This window comes from Epargyreus clarus, unplaced genomic scaffold (assembly GCF_041222505.1).
Source record: "Epargyreus clarus isolate Ecla_fem2 unplaced genomic scaffold, WU_Ecla_fem_2.2 ptg000034l, whole genome shotgun sequence".
NCBI classification, from domain to species: domain Eukaryota; kingdom Metazoa; phylum Arthropoda; class Insecta; order Lepidoptera; family Hesperiidae; genus Epargyreus; species Epargyreus clarus.
The window spans coordinates 4,723,555-4,746,073 of record NW_027332239.1 but is presented as its reverse complement, the minus strand read 5'-3'; the positions used below and the strand labels follow the sequence as shown (position 1 = coordinate 4,746,073).

Below are 22,519 nucleotides of genomic sequence, written 5' to 3'. Positions count from 1 at the left end.
ATATATATATATATAAATATTATAATTATGTTTTCATAACATCATATGGTTAAAAAATATTTAGATATGATACGATATTGTTCATTTTTACTAAAACGACTTGACCTAATTATATTTTTATCTACATCCACAAACATAACTACGTTATGAGATTAGAATTTGTATGTCTGTGTGTATCTATCTACACGTGTGTAGTACCTACTTCAATGTCAGATGACGCACGGCGTTGGGCTTAGAAGCATGTTTACATATTGTCGCTGAGGCCCCTTACTGTAAAGAGGCGCCTTTGCGTGTTAGACTTTTAGCCTTTCCAGTGACGATATGATGGCACGTCCATACGCTTAGCAAACCTCAACAAACGGTTACAAATGCAAACGTGTGGATAGAGCGTTAATCTTGGTTTGTGTAAGTTTGCAAGGGCTTGTACGAGTAGTACGTACAATAAAGTGTAAGTTTTTTTAGAAAATCAAATTTAATTTACGACGCGTCCTCACGTTTATGCGTTTGTAGTGGCTCGGAGTTGCGGCAAATGCCAATTGTATGGATGCAGCATAAGATAAGAAATAGCCTTCTAGTTTTATTAAGAGTAAGGAGGAGTAGAAGTATATAGCTACAGCCATTCGACGTGTCGTGTCGGCACGGCACACGTCTGCGCGGTCGTGATACGGAATATATAAATACGTTTATAAGGTTCGATTCCCTGCCAGACATCTAGGACTAGGTGTTTTATATCGTCTTTATGTGTGTTCACGTCAAAAAATACCATATTGTAGATTTATGAAGACAGAAAGCGTAAAAAATTAAAGGCAAGTCATTCTAGCAATAGTGAATGAAAACAATCGTGTCAATTTGCAATTTGTTGCCATCAGACGTTTCTAACCAGAAATATCGTATTGATGTAGTCATTACAAAAATTAACTAACAACTTACCTCTAAAACATACTTGATTAACATACATATACTCGTATGTACTTGTTAAACACCTTACAACATGCTAGTAGTGATAAGTACATGCTTCTTAGATGATTTTGATGAAGCATTATACTATTTATTAGTATGGCCCAGTAACAAGATTGTAAATTTAGTTTATTTAATTTAAAATATGAAGAATAAATTAATTATTTCTTTTCGACTGATGAAACTAATCGTACATGAAATATGTTCGAGAAGCTCTGCCATAGGCAATAGTTATTTACTTATGACTGCATTTTGAATGATAGCAGCAGAACAGCAGTGATAGCCTAGTAGTTAACAAATGCGATTTCTTGATCGAGGGGTCCGAGGATCAAATCCCAGTCGCACCTCTGACTTTTCAAAGTTATGTCCGTATTAGAAGTTAATTATCTATCTTGCTTAAACGGTGAAAAAAAACGTGAAGAAACCTGCATACCTGAAAATTCTTAAAAAAGAAAGTTAAAAGTATGTGAAGTCTACCAATTCGCACTTGGCCAGCACGGACTATGGCCTAATTCTTCACTTTCTGAGAGGAGATCCGTTCCCAACAGTGGGACAGTAATGGGTTGATGATGATGATTTGGAATGCGACAAAAATTTAATTATGTAATGTAAGACCAGCTAATTTAATTTTTTTTTATTTAATTTAAATTCCATATCTTATTACATATTTTGTTGCAGATTTAAGCCCACGTACAGGAACAGATGCTTTTAAGGCTGGACCATACGATCTTCTAACGGATACAGTGAATAGCATACAAAATGACTTACAAATCACAGCTGACGGGGGGTTTAGCCTTCGTGCATCAAAAGTGCCTATACCCACATCAAATATATCACTCAGCGATAAAATTATTTCTACACCATTCATTATAGATATCCTTGTTTTGCTGCGAAGCGGCGCCTCCTGCCTATTCACTATAGTCGATGCAAATAAGCAAGTTGAATTTCAACTGTGTTTCCTACCAATATCCGCGGATTCTATGAATCTGGTAATATCAAGCAATCATGTAGAGGGAGGTAAGATAATCATCGAGCTCCCACGTTCGAGTCTTTGGACGAGTTATTTAATATTGATAGAAGGTACATCAGCTACTGTTTACATAAACTGCGCTGTATATGATACTGTTGATTTGAAACAAACAAAGGAGCTGTATATTTCACCAGGCTCTGTTATGTACTTTGGAAATACTGGTATTGGAAGTGATAACATTTTTAAGGTAAGTATTTTTTATTATTTTCTGAGAAATTATAGTAACGCATCTATAGTGCTTTATGTTGGACTTAAATCTATAATTATTTATATGGGCCGCAGTGACCATGTTTATACATCTTGCATCAAGTGAATGCATAAATGTGCACTACGAGTATGTTTAAGAAATACTTATATTCGTTACATTTTACTTTGTATTATTATAGCACCATTTTAAGATTCCGTACTCAAATGTATTATATTAGTAAGCCTCCGTGTTATGGACGTCTGTAGCAAAGCCCTCATGAACCGTAATAGATAGACACTCGGATTTACATAAAGTGTATAATATTACTATGGCCGTTGTAACAACAAACAATAAAAAAGAGAACCACAGAAAACTGAATATTTCGGCATTTTTCCGTTTATTTATTAATTCATATAATTTTTTCATAGTGTATGAAAATTTTAAGGAAAGTATAAAGTGAACGAAATCCTTAAAAAAGTAATTTTCGAATCACTGTAGCACTTTACTAATTTTATTATTATCATCCAATCCAGCAATTATTCTTTTAAAATAGAAATACGTGTCAAGACGTAAGTAATATAAAAAGTGTAAAAGTTCGTCACCAAACAGCTTCCCCAGCTGTTATAAGTGTTAAATTAAAAATGATTCAAAGTGAAGTGGTCTCGTTTTTTACGGGAATTTTTCCCAAGTTTCATTCACGAATTTCAAAGGGATAATACCAACAAATGAATGAAACGAACTAGATGAGGTAAAGTAATTTAATTTAAATGTGTCCCGGATATTCAAAAGGTTTATGAAATTTCTGCTTAATCATTTCTTTAAATATTATTTTCGTTAAACCTGTTTTTTATTTATATTTTACCGGAAAAAGATGCGAGCGAAATTTTAATGCTCAAGCGGACGTCACACAAGAACGACAGGATCTAAAGTTAAATGTATGTTAATATATCGTACGTGTATAGCTGGAGGCTTCGTATAAGGGTTCCGCTTTTATACTTTGGGTACAAAACCCTAAAATTACGGGACAATTAAAAGTATAAATTAATGCCGTCGAACTACGAAGTTCACTACTTTATTTCACATAAAAGTTACTGATCAATACAAACCTTACACAGAGATAACCAATAAATTGCTTTATCAATCATTGAATGGAGAAGCTTGTAAACGATACCAGTAACCTTTGTAATGTCAGGAGAGGAATTGAAAAATGAAAGGTTCGACACATAACATATCGAAAGGTCGGGCCATACATCTGTCCCAATCGTACAATTCTCGAATTGCAGAGCAATTGTTAGACCTTTAGAAGTGACTCGTTCATGTTCCAAAGGCGGACTGATGAGCTGAACGTCCTTTTAACTGCCCACGGAATAAGAGGGGTTACAAGTTTGAAGCCTTTTTCTGTATGTCAATTTTAGTTATAGCAAAGGATGAGCAACATCATCATAGGATACTTTATGAATGCCGCTGTCTCTCGGATCTAGAATATTACTGCGGTGTCCTGCCTGTGGTAAGAGGCGCCCAAAAACGGCCTCTGGGTTTGCGGGCGGCAAGAATGAGAGCTCAAACCGCCAGAATACCCCGGGAAGGACGATGGCATGCATACCGTCATGAGTACACAAAAAAGGTGTGGGATGAGCATAAAGGTTAGAGGACTCCGTTGCCTCGTGATAGAGAGCCTGGGTTCCGTTACTATGGCCACCGAGGAGGGTTTTTGCGGGTAAAATCCACATGACGCTCTCACAGCAGCAGGAAGTACAATACCTTTTGAAGGTTTCCTCCGTAAACAAAAACAAGAATACGTTATAAAGGGTTTTAATTATTATTACATCTATTATCAGAGGAATACACAATACCTGCTGAATTAAATCTTGAGTATTGATACCATATAAGGCTTAGCATTATTCAGAAACTAGCAGAACCCGCGGCTTCGCCCGCGTTAAAATATATGATATGACATACAAATAACTGTAATCGTAAATTTGTACTTTAACAATTTTAACGCTATACTTTATCGTTAAAATTGTTAAAGGGTTCATTAATATTTCATTAATGAAAGCTTCTTTTTCGTCACTGTGTACCTAAATTGGTCAAGCTTTCTTCAGAAACATACACTAAAACTCTAATTAGTGGACTGTAATGAAACTTTCTTTAAAACATAAGTTTCATGTAGGATACAATAATTACTATTTGCACTATTCCATAGGAACCGTTCATGTTTTATGGGACCTTTCATACAGTGGTTCTATCCAGGGTCTCTGGCTGGGCGGTTAGAGTTCCCTTTCTTGCCGCCCGCAACTCCAGAAGTCCCCCTTTAGTCTCGTACGACAGGTCACCTGCCAGTAGTACTGTAGCCCTGTTCTAGCCCAAAATTTTAATCCAAGGTCTATGTGTCTACCACATCACCATCACTAATCCACGTATAACCACAACCATACCCCACGGCAGGACAAAATGTTGGCACGCAGTGTGTCCAAAGTAGTTGCGATGTACCTAATTGGTATACCAAAATGTAGGCCCATTTGAATAAACTTATGCATTATCATACATGAAAATTGCACCCGTCCACGTTGTCGTGTATTTGTCTGAATATAGGTTATCTGAAATTTCTGAAAAAAGATTCCCGTATACATACATATAACACTTCTTTTACCTCCTTAGTAGAATTTCAAAAACATTCCTATGTACATATGCATCAATAAATACTTTATCAGCAAATTTCTGAAAGCTAATATTCAACACCAGCGGTCGGCAACCCGACACTCACGGGTGGTGTGTGGCCCGCGACTTTCCCTTGTGGCCCGCGGGTCTGCGCGTTACTAATAATTGGGCAAATGCAAGTCAAACCCGCACCTGGAGGGTTCCGTACAACCAAAATATTCATTTTTTTATTTCTAGTGTTTAATATTGCAGCAGCCATTAAAGTAAACACATTGTGAAACTTTAATCTGTCTACCTCTAACGGTTCAAAAGTTAGTTAGATAAATATCGAATAGCAGTTTGTTGTATGGGGACTCCTTTTTGTTTTCAACTTTTTTTATTTGAAGTATTTGTTGTTATAGCGGCTACCGTTAAGCATCCTCTGTAAGAATTTCAAATGTCTACCTATTACGGTTCCAGAGATAGAGCTCTGTGACACACGGACAGACGGACAGACAGCGAAGTCTTAGTAATAGGGTTCCGTTTTTATCCTTTTGGTACCGAACCCTAAATTACAGCTGTTCTGCACTTCAACGCGCAATACATTCCCGTGTTAAAAATATGTGTTACGACGGCCCGTGGACCCGTGGCCCGTGGCCCGTGTTCGCCCTACACTAAACCTCTCTGCACTCTGTTCTATTTCCAGACATGCCAAAGGAAGTGACTTTAATAACGGTTTTTAAAGAAACTTTCTTTACTTATAGTACCCTAATGGGGTTGATTGTTGAGATGCTAAAAATGATGAAACAGATGTGTAAACAGAAAGGCATAATGCATACACCCTTTTATAGCCGTCTTAAGGGTTGATCTAAAAAAAAACAGTGACTCAGATGCTTCATTGAGTCTAATGATAATTTTTCATAGTGTTTGCTTTCAAATTAACGGGTTATAAAATAAAGTTCCAACCCCTATTTAACGACCTTAAGGGTTGATTTAAAAAAAATGGAAAAATAATTGATATATTATTTACAACCAGAAAGCAAGATACCAATTTTCATAGACTTTGCTTCATAATTGGCTTACATCTAAACAAACTTTCAACCTCTATATTACCTACTTAGAGGTAGTTTTTCCATAAATGGTGTTAAAAAAAGTTCTATCATTCCCAACCACGAAGCCAATTGCCATTTTTTACAGTCCTTACTTCTAAATTAACGGTTTTTAAAATAAAGTTCCATCCCCTATTAAACGTCCTTAAGGGTTAATTTTACAAAAACGGTGTAATAGATGTTCTATTAGTTTCAATCAGAAAGCAGGATACTAAATTACATAGACTTTGCTCTAAAATCTGCGAACTTCTAAACAAAGTTTTTACCATCAGGTGGACTGCATGCTCGTCTGCTACTCTTATATTATAAAAAAAAAAGTCTATTATTTCGTACCAGAAAGATAAATCCTATATTTACAGTCCTTGTTTCCAAATAAACGGATTTTAAAATAAAATTCCATCCCCTATCAAACTACCTTAAGGGTAGATTTTCCAAAAACTGTGAAATAGGTGTCGTTTTATTTTCATTCACAAAGCCAAATAACAATTTTCATAGACATTGCGTAAAATATTGTGGACTTCTAAACGAAGTTGCCACCCCTATTTTACCTTCTTAAGGGTAGATTTTCCATAAACGGTGTTAAAGAAGCTCTATTATTTCGAACCAGAAAGCTAAATGCTTATTTTACAATCCTTGTTTCCAAATTAACGAATTATAAAATAAAATTCTATCCCCTATTAATCGAACATAAGGGTTGATTTTCCAGAAACGGTAAAATAGGTGTTCGATTATTTTCATTCAGAAAGCTGAATATCAATTTTCATAGACTTTGTTTCAAAATCTGCGGAATTTCCAACAAACTTTCCACCCCTATTTTACCCTCTTAAGGGTAGATTTTCCATAAATCGTGTTAAAAAAAGTTCTATTATTTCCAACAGGAAAGCTAAATCCAAGATTTTTTAGTTTTTGCTTCCGAATTAGCGGAGTTTGAAATAAAATGCCAACCCCCATTTAACGACCTTAAGGGATGATTTTCAAAAAACAATGAAATAGGTGTTTAATTATTTTCTATCAAAAACCCAAATACCGATTTTCGTAAAGTTTAATACAAACTTACAACCCTTATTTAACCCAAATAAGGGTTGATTTTCCAAAAACGGTAGAATTAAAGTTTTACTATATCTAACCAGTAAGGCAATGGCTAACTTTCATAGTGCTGGCTTTCAAATTGGCAAATTTTAAAATACGCTGTCAACCTCTTTATTACCAACTTAAGGGTTGATTTTCCAAAAATGGTGAAATAGGTGTTTAATTATTTTCTACCAAAAAGCTAAATACAGATTTTCATATAGATAAGATCAAAACTGAGGGATTTTCATACAAACTTACAACCCTTATTTAACCCACATAAGGGTTGATTTTCCATAAACAGTAAAATTAAAGTTCCACTATATCTAACCAGTAGAGCAATAGCTAACTTTCATAGTGCTGGCTTTCAAATTGGCAAATTTTAAAATAAGCTGTCAACCCTTATTTTACCAACTTAAGGGTTGATTTTCCAAAAATGGTGAAACAGGTATTTTATTATTTTAACCGAAAACCCAAATACCGATTTTCATAGACTTTACATCAAAACTGGGGGAATTCCATACAAACTTACAACCCTTATTTAACCCTCATAGGGGTTGATTTTCCAAAAACGGTAGAACTAAAGTTCTATAACATCTAACCAGTAAAGCAATGGTTAACTTTCATAGTGCTGGCTTCCAAAATGGCAAAATTTAAAATAAGCTGTCAACCCCTATTTAACCACCTTTAGGGTTGATTTTGGAAAAACCCTCAGATTAGATTTTTATTACTTTAAATTAGAAACCTAAATACCAATTTTCATCCAGTTTGCTTTAAAACTGACGGACTTTCATACTAACTTTCAACCCCCATTTAACCCCCTTAACGGTGGAATATCAAAAAATCCGTTCTTAGTGCGCATCTACATTATAAAATGAAGCTATATTTCAAATTTCATGATTGTAGCTTCAGTAGTTTAGTCAAAACCTTGATTAATACGTTTTGAACGTGAGTATCTTTTCGCTTTTATACAGGGTGTCCCGTAAGTACCACGACAAACTTGGGGAGAACATAGGTGAGGGTCTGACCTCTCTGGGAAAAAAAAATTACCTTAGTAAAAGTGTCACCGTTTTTGCACTATCAATTGTTTTAGATTTTTTGAGAAATTCAGCCCTCTTCATCTTCTTTCGTTAACTGCGTGTACAAATTTGGTGATGCAGTGTTTATTTTTCCTGTTAAATACTATCAGATAGTTGGTCTATCATATTGAAATGTAAATTGGTTAAAATATGTACAGGAACCATGAAAAAAATAGGGATATTTTTAGATTTTAATTTTTTTACTATTTTTCCCTCAACTTTGACTCGTCGCGGTGAAAAAAAAATGTACTGGACTAAAAGTGTACATTGCACATAAAAATATGTCCAGTTAATAGAAATTTCGAAAAGGTACCACACTTACTATTTAAAGTTGAAGAAAAAAAGTTAAGGCCGTTTTTGCATCATAGGGACTGAAACCAATTAAAACGTAATAATCGAGTTTTTATTTAAATTACGGTTTCTACCGACTCACAACGCGTCAGGCAGTACTAAATCATATTATTACCTGGTTACACACTTAAAAATATCATTCTTCATTTATAAAAACACAATTTAGTAACTAACTAGCAAACAAAGTAATACAATTTATTAAGTCAATTTTTACCTACTTTGATCTGTCGTCTCGAAGTGAAACTTCGTACATGTATGTAATTTGAATGACAAAACTATAATTTTACATTTTAGAACTGATCTGATGATGGAGCCAGGATATGGATGGTAGATCTCTTACTAATTTAGCCCAAAATCGAGGGATTTACTAAGAAATGAACCATGCCCCTGCTGGCTCCATCATCAGATCAGTGCCAAAATGTCAAATTATAGTTTTGTCATTCAAATTTCATACATGTACGAAGTTTCACTTAGAGACGACAGTTAAAAGTAGGTAAAATTGACTTAATAAATTGTATTACTTTGTTTGCTAGTTAGTTACTAAATTGTGTTTTTACAAATGAAGAATGATATTTTTAAGTGTGTAACTAGGTAATAATGTGATTTAGTACTGCCTGACGCGTTGTGAGTCGGTAGAAACCGTAATTTAAATAAAAACTCGATTATTACGTTTTAGTTGGTTTCAGTCCCTTTCATGCAAAAACGGCCTTGACTTTTTTTCTTCAACTTTAAATAGTAAGTGTGGTACCTTTTCGAAATCTCTATTAACTGGACATATTTTTTGCGCAATGTACATTTTTAGTCCAGTACATTTTATTTTCACCGCGACGAGTCAAAGTTGAGAGAAAAATAGTAAAAAAATTAAAATCTAAAAATATCCCTATTTTTTTCATGGTTCCTTTACATCTTATAACCAATTTACATTTCAATATGATAGACCAACTATCTGATAGTATTTAACAGAAAAAATAAACACTGCATCACCAAATTTGTACACGCAGTTAACGAATGAAGATGAAGAGGGCTGAATTTCTCAAAAAATCTTAAACAATTGATAGTGCAAAAACGGTGACACTTTTACTAAGGTAATTTTTTTTTTCCAGAGAGGTCAAACCCTCACCTATGTTCTCCCCAAGTTTGTCGTGGTACTTACGGGACACCCTGTACATATATATAGATAAATTCTTGAAAACTTAAAATTTATAGGTATCATTAAATTATTGGTTTAAACGTTTTTTATGTTGCAGGGATTGATAAAGAAAGTAAAGATTTTTTCGAAAGATGATTGTGACAAAGTAAGTAATAACATACGAGTATAAACATTTTTTTGAATGTTGAACTTTTGAATAAATACTTAAGTCGACCCAAATTATTTGTGACGTTAAATAAATAATTTTAAAAATGATTCTTCTAAAATCGCAAGTGGATCTTAGTGGATATCTGTATAAAATATTAATCCTAATTTGAAATTTATTACTAAGTAATTAAGGAGTAATTCGGAGCACCACATATCTCCACCTTACTCGTCTAATATCGAGCATTACTGTTTTAGACAGAAAGAAATGTGAAGGTGGTGCCGCCGCAGTTAACTTGACTGTTCAACCATTTTCTAACTCTAATATAATACCTATTCTTTGTTATTTCTGCCTCAGATATGAAGTTGTATTTTGGCCATTTCTATATGAAAGTTTCCAACTAGACCTCAAAGAGCAACAGATTTATAGATTATCATTAGTACAACGAATTTTGTTTAGATAACATGAAAAGGATCTACAGTGATCAAATACCCTAAAGGAGTTCAATGCTAATTTACTATAATTTTCTATAAACAAAATAATAATATTTCTTCATTTTTGTTTTAGTGGTGTCAATGCATACAACCAGACAAAGACATCATATTAATGAAAATGAAGGGAGACCCAGGGCCGCCAGGGGAGCGAGGTCCCCCTGGAGAAAAGGGCGAGCCAGGGATACCAGGTGTAGAGGTAAATTAGTGGTTTATCAGCCATATGTAATTTTTTTAACCTGTCATATGATTTTAACACACTTCAGATCGTCGTCATCAAGCCATTTCTCATGGCCACTGGCTACTGGCCAATACATAATTGAATTTATGAAACCTTTAAGGGACCAAAAGGAAAAACAGGTGAGAAAGGACTGCCGGGTGAGGTTGGACAGAGAGGTGCTCCCGGAGAAAGAGGTATTCCAGGCATTAAAGGGGATCCAGGACCAGTTGGACCCAAGGGTTCTTTGGGACCCCCTGGATCTTCCGGAACTCCCGGAAAAGTTTCAAAGGTAAATTATTTATGCAAAGAAATGTAAAAAATAAAATAGTTTTGTCTGTTGTGTATTCATGGCATTTATAAAAAAATATAAGAACTTTCAAAATATGCTGACATTCTACATGCATTCACACGTGTATTTAGATTTTATATACTCCACTATCTCAACTGCTTGGCTTTCTAGTTCTAAAATATATCATAACTTGTCAGGGAACAGGGTTAAAGGATATATTTGGCTATGAAGAGCAAAGTATCAGATATGAAATAATGTCCTTTTAGCCTTTAAACTAATATTTCTGTTTCGGTATCCATTGGTAGATAGAGATACCGATTCAATAAAGAAATATTCGTTTAAAAGCTTAAACGTTCATTAGAGCAAACATCACGTCAAACATTCCAATTAAGTCCTCGAGATCTTCAGCATAATAATTATTATCATCAACATTTTTGGGTACCAACCATGGTTTTGAAATATTTTCAATATCAATATGCCAATATAATAGATAAAACAGTAATCGCATCGCAATTTAAATTAATTTATTCGTCTTTTATTAATTGATCAATGAACATACAAAGCTTTTCTAATTCATTTTAGGGTCCTATTGGCCCAGCAGGTCCTAAAGGAGAAAAGGGAGCACCAGGTGTACCAGGAAAGCAAGGTAATAAATCAAAATCAGAAACGTACAACAAAGAGTAAAAATAAAAAAGTGGAATATAAAGAGGAGGGAGACAAGAAACTGTTATTTTTTAACATTTTTCGATTTACGAGTATGTGTTAGACCGTAAGGTACAAATTTTCACAATGCTTTTATTTTACTTTTATGGCTGATATAATATCAAAATCGCAAATTTTGGTGGTTAATTATTAGTTATTTTATCATATAGGAAAAGCAGGCGAGCATTACCATCTGATGGTAAGGGGCTATTGTCGTCCATGGTCATCTGTCATCAACCCCGGATAAGATTAGCTTCTTACCGGAGGTCGGCCACAGATGTATCAGATGTACCTGAGGACTAAGTTGAAACGCCTCGGATAACTATGTCTCCCTTACCACACCCTTCAAACCGGAACACAGCAGCGCTCAACACTGCTGTTATTAGGCAAAATAGGTGTGGAGTGCCGCCGGAGTCGAACTACAAAGGATTCTAACACCTTAAAACTCAAACTGTTTAAATGACTTAAGTATGTATGTAGATGAAACAATGTACATGAAAATATGATAAACTTTACGTTAATAGGCAAGCAGTAAGGAGAGTGGATTTTTGTTTAAAATTCCAGTCATTGTGCGCAATAAATGTTCCGTTTTTACCATAAAGATTTGTACGTGCTTCCATTTTTGGGAATTCTAACATCACGAAGTTTATCTCATTTTTTTTAGCGGGACTTTTATGTTAATTTGTGTTCGGTATTGACAACCTACGTGGCATTATGGTTAAAGTTATATTGTAAACGAGACTCCAGGATAAACCTGATTAATTAATTATCGATTTTTGGAATTAAATTTAATAGTGGTCGGCGAATACAAGACTGACAATAGACGCCGAAGCTAATGGCGAAAAAAAAATGGGCTTGTTTTAAATCGATTAATGTTCTTTAAAAAATCAATTCACAAAAACACAAACATATAAGTAACACACACACAAATAAATAAAACACAGAATATAATAAAAATAATAAATAAATGAAAATTTGGTGGTACGGAACTCTCGAGTCGCAGTTTGCCAATTATTTATTTTTAGTATTTATAATGGACCAAATGTATACTTTGGAAAATATTTAACGGATCAAGAGGAAGAGCCTTTTAACAGACTGACAGAGAGCAGAGGCCTAGTAACTATTACTAGGGTCCCGTTTTTAGCTTGTGGGTACGGAACCCTAAAAAGGACTAAGCTTTGATTGCACGTCGATCAAAATAAGAAATATGTTCTATGCATATATTTTTCTATCTTTATTTTCTATCTATCTTATTTATCTGTCTTTATTGTTTACAGGTGACAAAGGTGATCGCGGACCCCCGGGCTCAAGCGTGGACATTTCCAGTATTTTAAAAAGTGAGTTATTTCAATGAAAAAAGTCAGGTTTCTTGGGTTTTAGGTTACTTAGATCTACAAATTATACTATTAATATATTATGTTGTATGCTCACTAGAAAAATCCTAATGTAGTACATATACAAAAACCTTGTAAAATAAAAGCATATTTTAATTAAATAACAAAAACCACATCCAAATCGGGTCAGTAGAGTTCTATTTGAAAAATTCGCGGAGATACAAACTTACATGTATCCTTCCATCCATCCGTTAACTACTTACAACGCCGAATAGAGAACCTCCCTTTTTAGAAGTCGGTGAAATAAGTGTTAATATAGTTGAAATAGCTATACCCAATACATTTTCTTAAAACCAAAAAGTTTCGACAACATTCAGTACTTTAAACGGCTGAAACTATCGAAAATCGTAAAATATGTCGTTAGGACTAAACAATCGAATTTGGTTGTAAAGTGCCCGTTTTCTTTATCAAGACTACCCCGGGCTTAGTTTAATTATATGAACGGATTCTTTAAAAGCATTACTTTTATGATTTCAGATGATACGATAAAAGAAATACTAAAGGGCGATAAAGGGGATAAGGGAGCGGACGGGACTAAGGTATAGTTTTAGTTATATAATCAAGTTCGACTCCAGAAACAACACAGCAACACCTATTTTTTTAATACGCTTTTATTAGCTTGAGACGTATGTATGTTGGTATGTTTGTATGTTAGTATGTAACGGAATCTTTGAACATGATTTTAACCCCCTTCAAAAAGTCGGATTAACTCGAAATTTGGCATACTTATTAAGGACCGATGACAATTCAATATTTTAAACATTCTGACCCGTTATCCTTACTAGGATAATCAGGATCAGCGATTTTTGTTTTCTTGAGACCCGGAAGGTCTGCGTTAAGACCAATAAAGGAATCTACCAGGCGCGCCGATCACCTAACCTAACCTAACCTGACTTGACCTGACCTAACCTGGCCTGGCCTGGCCTGGCCTGGCCTGGCCTTACCTGGCCTGGCCTGGCCTTACCTGGCCTGACCTGACCTGACCTGACCTGACCTCCGTGATTACTTTTATCCAAGATAGAGGACCTGGGATATGGTATAAATTATGAAAGAAAGCAGTTAGCATTGGCAATTCGGATGTCATTCAACAACTCCTCTGGGATTTTCACGTTAACAATAAAAATAAACACCAATGTAAAACACCACTTCATACAGCTGTGTTAAACAATGACCCAATATTCATTTTTGCACTGCTAAGCAAAGGTATTGATGCTGATTCGAAAGATAAACTTGATAATACGCTAAGTAATAATCGTTAAAATAATCGCTAAAATAATCACTAAAAATGAAAAATAAATAATAGTTAAAAAAACTAAAAAATACGCTTTTATAAAATAATCGACCAAAAAATGAAAAATAAATAATAGTTAAAAAAAAACTAAAAAAATACACTTTTTATAGAAAATCCAACTAAAAAATAGAAAATATTTTTTTTTAAATTTGAATTAAGAATAGTGTAAATAAGATAAAAATATTTTTTATTGTAAAAAAGTGTGATTTTCTATAAAAAGTGTATTTTTTTTAGTTTTTTTAAACTATTATTTATTTTTCATTTTTTGGTCGATTTTTTTATAAAAGCGTATTTTTTAGTTTTTTTTAACTATTATTTATTATCTAGTAAAAGCAGTATTAAGCGCTGCTGTATTCCGATTTGAAAACTGTGGTAAGAAACATTTATCCGAGGCGTTCCAACTTAGACCGCAGCTGTGGCTATCCATCTGTGATCTTACTCAGTATCTGGGGTTGTTTACTGATATGGAGATCTACCTAATTTGCATAATATACTATGGTAATCGACAAAAATTGATATACCTACTTCAATTTTATTTGAAATTGCAAGTCTTTCTTTTTTAGTCTTTGATTATTATGTTTACAGGGAGCGGAAAAGCAACAAGATAAACCTGGACCTAAGGGTGAAGCGGGGCAAAAAGGGCAGAAGGGAGAGAAAGGATCAAGAGGAGGACAAGGATCTCGGGTATGAAATCAATTGTCAATTTATACAACAGCTTTGATAAATGCTAATTTAAATAATTCAGGAAATATTTATTTGAGTCTAGAATAATTGTACTTCATAATGGATACGACGTTGCTTTTTAAGGCAGTAGCTATAAAAATTATAAAAAATGAAGAGAATAAATTAATATAATCTAATAAAAAAACGGAGATATTTATTTTATATATAATTATTATATATTTATATTTAACGGAGATATTTTAACTCATATTTTAGGGTGCTGTAGGCCCACGAGGTCCTATAGGATACTCAGGAAAAGTTGGCCCACCAGGACAAATTGGTTTAACAGGAAAGCAGGGAAAAGATGGGACACCAGGACAAAAAGGTATTATTTTATATGATTGGAAAGCCTTATATTAGTGGAAAGTTCATACGCTGCTAGGTTCAGGTACGTTGTCCCTGTAGTACCGGGACCAGAATAGGGCTACGGTATCCCCTGCCCCTGCCTGTCGTAAGAGGCGACTAAAAGGGGCTTCCCGGGTTGCGGACGGCAAGACTCGGAGCTCAACTTTCCAGCAAGCGACCCCGAGAAGGACAGCGGTTTGTGTGGTGGCATATTGCTATGATCACCAGGGGATGTGAGAGGAGCGTAAATTTCTCCCCCCAGGGCAGAGCCCGATAGAAGGGCATCACATTAGGAGGACTCCGGTTGTGTTCCGTTGGAGATCCCGGAGTTCTCCACCAAACGCTGAGGACGGCCACCAGGGGGGTTTTAGTGTGGTAAAAATCCCACATAACCCGGCGTCACTCCTATGGCGTCGGGTACATTTTGAAGGTTTCCCCTTCGTCAAGGTTCACCTTTCAGCATGCCGTCCACCTGATGATAGTCGGCTACTGCCGCCCATAGACATCTGTTATCAACTCCAGATAAATAGTAAATTGCATCAGGGTTACTTTGCAGAAATCCATGCTATTAAGTTTTGACTTCAGTTCTTGCGCTGCACGCAATCTTTGTGGTATGGAGGGTGGTATACTGCATGGTTAAAAATATATACCATCATACATATTGGTAATGGATTGTTGCGAAGTAGTTTTAATGATAACTTAACTCCAGATAAAATGGAATTCCTACCTGAGGACTGCCACAGATGCACTGTTACCCCTAAAGACTAAGCTATAGCCGGACAAGTATGTATCCTTAACACTGCTATTATTACATAGGAATAGGAGTGGTGATGCCGTCGGAGTCGAACCACAAAAAGTTCTACCACCTTTACCATTTATATTATTTTTTTTTATATAATGTTTTCAGGTGATAAAGGTGATATTGGTCCGCCGGGAAATACAACGCAACAAGGTAACATTCAAAATTAAATTAAATAAAATTCTACCATATCGTTTATAAAACATTAAGTGAAACTCAGCCTCATAATACCTCCAAAGACTTTGTAAGGTTCGAATTAAAGATTAATAGGCCTCAGATTTTTCAAAGTTATGTTCGTACGAGAAATGATTTATCACCTAATCTTTATGTTAAAAACATAACAAATCAAATCCTGTTAGTTAGTCTCGATAAAACTCGAGAATTGCTGGACCGATTTGGCTAATTTTGGTTTTAAATTATTTGTGGAAGTCCAGGGAAAGTTTAAAAGTTGAGTAAATATGAAATATATTTCATAAATAGATTCTGAGGCGGTACGAAGTTGCCCGAGCCAGCTAGTAATTAAATAAATACATAGGTTTGGTTTGTTACATAACAAAAATGTTCCTACCACTGTTAGATTAAGAGTATACGGTTTTCGTTTGACTTTTCATTCCCATGTCTCCTCTCCCTGATAAGACTACCCAAGGATTGCAGTAAGTATTACACTACGTTGCGCTATAATTCTAGTATTACCAAGCTATACCGAAATTAACGCAGGTTTAGTAAACAAAGTAAAACTACACTTCCTCTGGAATATATTGAGCTTGCGGCTTCACAATGTAATACAACAAACTGCAATAGCTCTGAAATCTACTAAGATTGCGGTAATTATTGCTCTACGATACGCAATACCTGCAATATCTCCAGACTATATACCTAGTGAGATTACACAACGTTGTGCAATATAAAAAGTAACTCGAAGACTGTATTTGCACCAGTCGACAAATTAACCTATTTACAGGCATTTTCATATATATGCCCGTGAGTATGCTTTATTATTTTCAGGTCCTGATATATCAAAATTACTTATGGGCCCTAAAGGGGATAAGGGGTCCAACGGAGAAAAGGTAAAGAATATCATAAACTATTGCCAAATTATTTTAACTTGCTACTTAATATGCTCTAACTACCAAAGATAACATTTCTCGTAAGTTGATAAAGAAGTTTCTCAGTCTGTCTATCTATCTCTATGTCTCTCTCATTAAATAAAAAGTCATGAAAAAAACAAAAAGGAGTAAAAATACATTATTTTGCAGGGAATCAAAGGTGACAGAGGGTTAGTTGGTCCATCGGGTCCGTCAGGTCCAACGGGACCAGCGGGACCTAAAGGTGATCAAGGACCTCAAGGTCCAACAGGAGCCACTGGACCCCCGGGTTTGCCCGGCCTGGATAGGAAACCAGAAGACCAATTACATAGATCTCTTTGTAAGCATTTAATAGATATATACTCGTACACATCATATACCACACAATTCGTATCGACTGTGTTTGGTATGATTCTATTTTGATAGAGAATCCTAGTCTATTTTTTGGTCTGAGGTATCAAAATGTTACAGGTACTTTGATTGTCAATACTACTGCTGATTTATTTAAGGTAATTATTATTTTTTACTTCATACATTTTAAATATATACTAAGTTTCTTATTAGGCCTCTATAACAGAGGTGTTAAATCACAGACCTGTATCTAAATATGTTATATGCTAATGTGGTCTGGTTTGAAGATTGTGCGGTAAAGGTAATACGAAAGATCTCAACTTAAACCTGACATTATATCCATATCAATAATCAATCCTATTCGTAATGCCTGAAATGGAAACCTAAGAAATTCTGCCCACAATAAATTGTCTTTCGATCTTTGGTAGGCAAAAATTGGATAGGTTGATTACAATAACTGCAATAGTTCACGGGAAAGTAACGCATCTGTTTTATAATCTCAGATAACACTTGAATTCCATTTTTGGGTGATTACAGATCGGCCATTTACCATTACATGGAAGAATGTACTCAGAAATTTCTGGTTGTATTCTGGTAAAAAAAAAATTATCAGGAGGGGATGGGTATGGTATGGGGGATGGGTAACTCAATTTACTAAAAAATTACAAAATTACTATTCCGTTGGAAAATAATTTCGAATGTTAAATTCGATGTTAGTGAACTTAATAGCATGATTCCGATTAAAAGTGGCGGCATCTATTGAAGAGTTGTGAAAAGTGACCACATCACTGCATAATTAGGAGTAATACCTTTTTTTTTTTTTGTTATCGAGGGGGAACCCCTGCCGTGGGAGCGACACAGGGTTATGTGGGATTCTTACCGCACTAAAACCTCCCCGGTGACCGACCTCGGCGTTGCCAAGAGGACTCCGGGATCTCCAACGGAACGCAACCGGAGTCCTCTGAACGCGTTGCCCCTTCGGGCTCCGCGCAGGTGAACTTCACGACTCGCCACACCGTCCGGTATCCACGGCGGCATGCGACCACACACACAGCCGTCCTTCCCGGAGTTGCTTGCCGGACGGCTCGACCTCCCAATCTGCCGCCCGCAACCCCGGTAGCCCCCTTTTAGTCGCCTCTTACGACAGAATTAGGAGTAATACCTACTATAATTATAGTACTTATATTACGACTTGCGTGTGGCACTCCACACTTAACACGACTTCGATATTGTAGATTTTGTTTTACATATTATTTATTAATTTTCCAGGAAATCGAACCAGTACCGGTAGGAAAACTAGCCTTCATATTAGATCAGCACTTATTGGTAGTAAAATTAGAACAAGGATGGCAGCCTATAAGTGTAAGTGCAGAATATATATTCCCATACATAAGAATACCAAAAACCATTTTAATTGACCCACGTATAAGTCGACTCTTATTACGCAGAGGTCAAGTTCTCCTTTGTACTGAGTTCATACTATTGATGATTGGATAAATTCCATCGTAAGATGATTTTATAACTGTGGCATTAATTCGCGATGTTTCTTATTTGCAGATGACACCTATACGGAATGTACCTTCTGGGCCTTCTTGGCCTTCTGGAGACGTGCCAGAAACTACTACTTCAAGAACATCATCCACCACCATGAGTGTCAGTACTTCCACGATAAGCGACACTACTCCCAAAGCTCCTATGACATTAGGTCCCATCGACGTAAGTTTATCCAAGAATGCCCTAGATGAGGGAATCATTGCCCTGAAAATTTTGGCCCTCCATAGTCTATTTTTGTAAATATTGAACCGCGTAGAAAAAGCTACCCGTTCCTAGACTAAGTGAATTCAGTGGTAAGATGATTCTATAACTAGGAGCAGCAGACGAACATAAAGTCCATCTGAAGCTAAGTGGCTACTACCGCCCAAGGACATCTGTAATCAACCCCAGAGGGGATTAGATATTCCTACCTGATGTCGGACACAGATCCGCTGCTACCCCTGAGGACTAAGCTGGAACACCTCGAAAAAGTGTCTCCCTTACCATACCCTTCAAACTAGAAGACAACATTGCTTATCACTGTTGTTGTTGGCAGAAATAGGTGTGGAGGTAGTGCCGCCGGAGTCGAACCACAATGGATTCTACCACCATTAAATTCGCGATATTTGTTATTTTCAGATGACATCTCCGTGGGATGTAGATTATGAACCCACGACACCTGAACCTACTACTTCAAGTACATCATCCACCACCATGAGTGTCACCACTTCCACGATAAGCGCCACTACTCCCAAAACTTCTGTGACATTAGGTCCCATTGACGTAAGTTCACCCAAGAATAAAGATGACGGAATCATTAAAGCAAAAGAATCATTAAAATAAAGTTTATTTTTTCTTTAATTTTATCATTATCTTGAACGTTAACCCAGCCATTAAAAAACCAGATCACTAAGTGAACTTTGTGGAAAAAAGCTTATGGGAATTTTTATTTAAGTTTAACTTATGAAACTAAAAAGCGATTATACTAATGAATAAAATAGTGTCTAGTGCTGAATTCTAAACAGTTAAAATATCTTCATTTCATCTTTATTTTTTGCAGACCACGACTTTAAGGGAAGTGCAGAAGCAAGGGTGCTTACCGTATAAAACATATCGTGAAGTAAGTTTTTATTTTTGTATAAAAGTAGCAAATGCGGTACCAACTGATGGGAAGCGGCTACTGTCGCTCATGAATATCTGTAATCGATCCCTGATAATATGAGTCTTACTTGAGGTTGGCCACAGATAGGTTGCTATGCCTAAGGACTAAGTTGAAACGAAACGGATAAGTATTTCTCTCTTACTTTCAAACCAGAACACAGCGACGCTGTTATAAGGCAGAAATACATGCGGCAGTGGTGCCTCCAAAGTGGCTTAATGACTTTACCGCTTTCATTGTTATAGAAACTTTCCAATATTTAAGCGGCCGCTCAGTCACTACCCCAATATAAGCCTTGTAAAAACTTGTAGGCTCACGAGACCTTAGTTTTTTTTACAAGAGTGTAGTAGCAAAGTAATTGAAGCTGTGTCCATGGCCATCTGTAACTAACTTCATATTTTATAAGAAAAAGGGTTTCCATTGTCGAGGGTTAAGGCAACCGAATTGCTTCACGATAGAAAGAGGTGTAGCATTGGTACCTCTCATTGGCGACCCATGGGTCCCAATATTCAATTCCTCATCGCGCTTGACGTCGCTTACGTTTTAATTTCTGATCTTATTGGTTGCTACATAATAAAATTATTTGCATTCCAGTCACTCATATATGCTCTAAACGACTTGCATTCTGGTGATGTTCTGAACGAACTTAAAAATATGGATCATATGTGTAAGATACAAGCGAAGAGTCAGAGGATCTATGGACATGAAAATTATTTTGTTTTAAATTCCAGAACGTACAAGTAAGTGCATTATTGTTTAATTTTTTTTGCTGCCAAGTTTTATTTGAATTTAAGCACATACAGTTAATATTACATAACATGTACTTATAATTAAAAAAAAATTAAAAAAAGGCTTCAAGTACACAATAAGTAATATATAAAAATGCCACTAGCGGTCACCCATTGACGTGCCGATCGTACCCGATGTAGCTTAACTTTCTTGATGTGTTAAGATGTTCATAGAAATCTATTTTCCAGCTTTGCAGATCTGAAATCCAAATTAAAAATTGCCTTTTGCCATAATCGCATCCATAGTTTTAATGGGCAGAACATGTTGGCTAATATGTGAGTACGACATTTTCATGTGTCCTAGCTTTAAATTAAAGTCACATACAATTTATAAAGCAGTGATAACCTAATGGTTAAGAAACTCAGCCTCTCGAACAAGGAGTCCACCTTGGTTGATGAAGACGACGACTATGACAACAACAATTTACTAATATTATCAAACCCAGAATCAAAAATTTACAGAGGTCCAATGATTGAATCCAAAATGTCGATCTTTCGAAGGTATATGCTGCTTAAAATTATTTATCACACATCGTAAGGAAACCGACATACCTGAGTAAATACCCAAACTTATGTTCAGAATAGACACTTTAATCTGAATAGACACTTTACTCTTAGCTACAGAAATTAAGATTCATACTATTGTATATACTACATGTTTAGCTCAACTGATTCCATTTTTCAGGGACATCGAAGCCATATGGTATGGGAGTGAAGGGTTTTGCAATCCATCGTTTCAATACGGCGAAGCACTAGTAAATAATTACGAACATTTGGTGAAGTAAGTAGGTCATGTGAAACTCGGACTTTCTTGAATTTTAGGCAAGATTTCTGTTAAAGGCTTCCTCCGAATATTTCAAACTTTAAATCATATAGAAATCAATTCGTTTTAGAATATGATTATGTAAGTCTATTAACTACAAATGAGCAAATAAACTGTTGGTTAGGAAAGTTGCATTCTATTAGCAGTTTTTTATAAAGAAACTCAAGATTTTATATATATATAATCCTGAACTTACCACTGACTGACTGACATGCCGTTCTCCATGATGCCGTCTAGGAGCGACTTTGTTGTCTATGGCGGGTTTTCTCCTCTCCCCCCCGAGGCAAAGGGAAAAATATGAGATGCCATAGATTCAAGATGGCGGCCGATTTAAAAATTTTAACTTTTTTATTTATTGACTTTATGCTGATGTTTGTTTCTTTTTCGAATAATATTCGGGTGGGTATTACGATGAAATTGGAAAAAAATGAAAAACCAAGATGGCCGCCGAGATATTTGAGTTTGAAATTTTTCAATTTTCGAGGTGTTTTTGGGAGGTCGTATCTCTTGGGATTTTTAATATTTTGTTGCCATTTTTTTAAATTTTCTCGGATATATCCTCAATTTTGCCAAATCGAATTTTTTTTTTTTTTCAACAAGATGGCGGGTCGTCTGTTAGGTTATTTGTAAAATGTATGATTAACGGATTTTTTTGAAGTGAAATATTCGGAGGTTGGCAACGTTTGAGCGATTTGCTTTGTTCGGGGCGGTCATGGGGCTCGGTCCGAGGTGTTGCCAGGTTTGAGTTTTTTTCTCCCCACTCTTACATTTTTTCAAACTTTTCATTCAAAAATATGAAAAGTAGAAGGAGAA

The 22,519-nt window shown here is 35.6% G+C and overlaps 1 protein-coding gene and 1 long non-coding RNA gene across 2 annotated transcripts in view; both read left to right on the top strand.

The window, feature by feature from the left end:
- The window catches only part of LOC140756010 (uncharacterized), a 165,982-nt gene that overhangs the window by 138,654 nt on the left and 4,809 nt on the right, over window positions 1-22,519 (top strand). The gene's annotated exons all lie outside the window — the stretch shown is intronic.
- Window positions 1-22,519, top strand: part of LOC140756008 (uncharacterized) — a 32,610-nt gene that overhangs the window by 5,928 nt on the left and 4,163 nt on the right. The window contains exons 3-22 of the mRNA XM_073091399.1: window positions 1,636-2,174; window positions 9,666-9,713; window positions 10,281-10,403; window positions 10,546-10,713; window positions 11,296-11,359; window positions 12,693-12,752; window positions 13,287-13,348; window positions 14,686-14,784; window positions 15,040-15,148; window positions 16,076-16,120; window positions 16,973-17,034; window positions 17,224-17,392; window positions 17,524-17,561; window positions 18,673-18,765; window positions 18,961-19,119; window positions 19,576-19,719; window positions 19,997-20,056; window positions 20,690-20,835; window positions 21,073-21,159; window positions 21,569-21,664. Coding sequence (XP_072947500.1) covers window positions 1,636-2,174; window positions 9,666-9,713; window positions 10,281-10,403; window positions 10,546-10,713; window positions 11,296-11,359; window positions 12,693-12,752; window positions 13,287-13,348; window positions 14,686-14,784; window positions 15,040-15,148; window positions 16,076-16,120; window positions 16,973-17,034; window positions 17,224-17,392; window positions 17,524-17,561; window positions 18,673-18,765; window positions 18,961-19,119; window positions 19,576-19,719; window positions 19,997-20,056; window positions 20,690-20,835; window positions 21,073-21,159; window positions 21,569-21,664 — 2,371 coding nt within the window. The remainder of the gene's footprint in view (window positions 1-1,635; window positions 2,175-9,665; window positions 9,714-10,280; window positions 10,404-10,545; window positions 10,714-11,295; window positions 11,360-12,692; window positions 12,753-13,286; window positions 13,349-14,685; window positions 14,785-15,039; window positions 15,149-16,075; window positions 16,121-16,972; window positions 17,035-17,223; window positions 17,393-17,523; window positions 17,562-18,672; window positions 18,766-18,960; window positions 19,120-19,575; window positions 19,720-19,996; window positions 20,057-20,689; window positions 20,836-21,072; window positions 21,160-21,568; window positions 21,665-22,519) is intronic.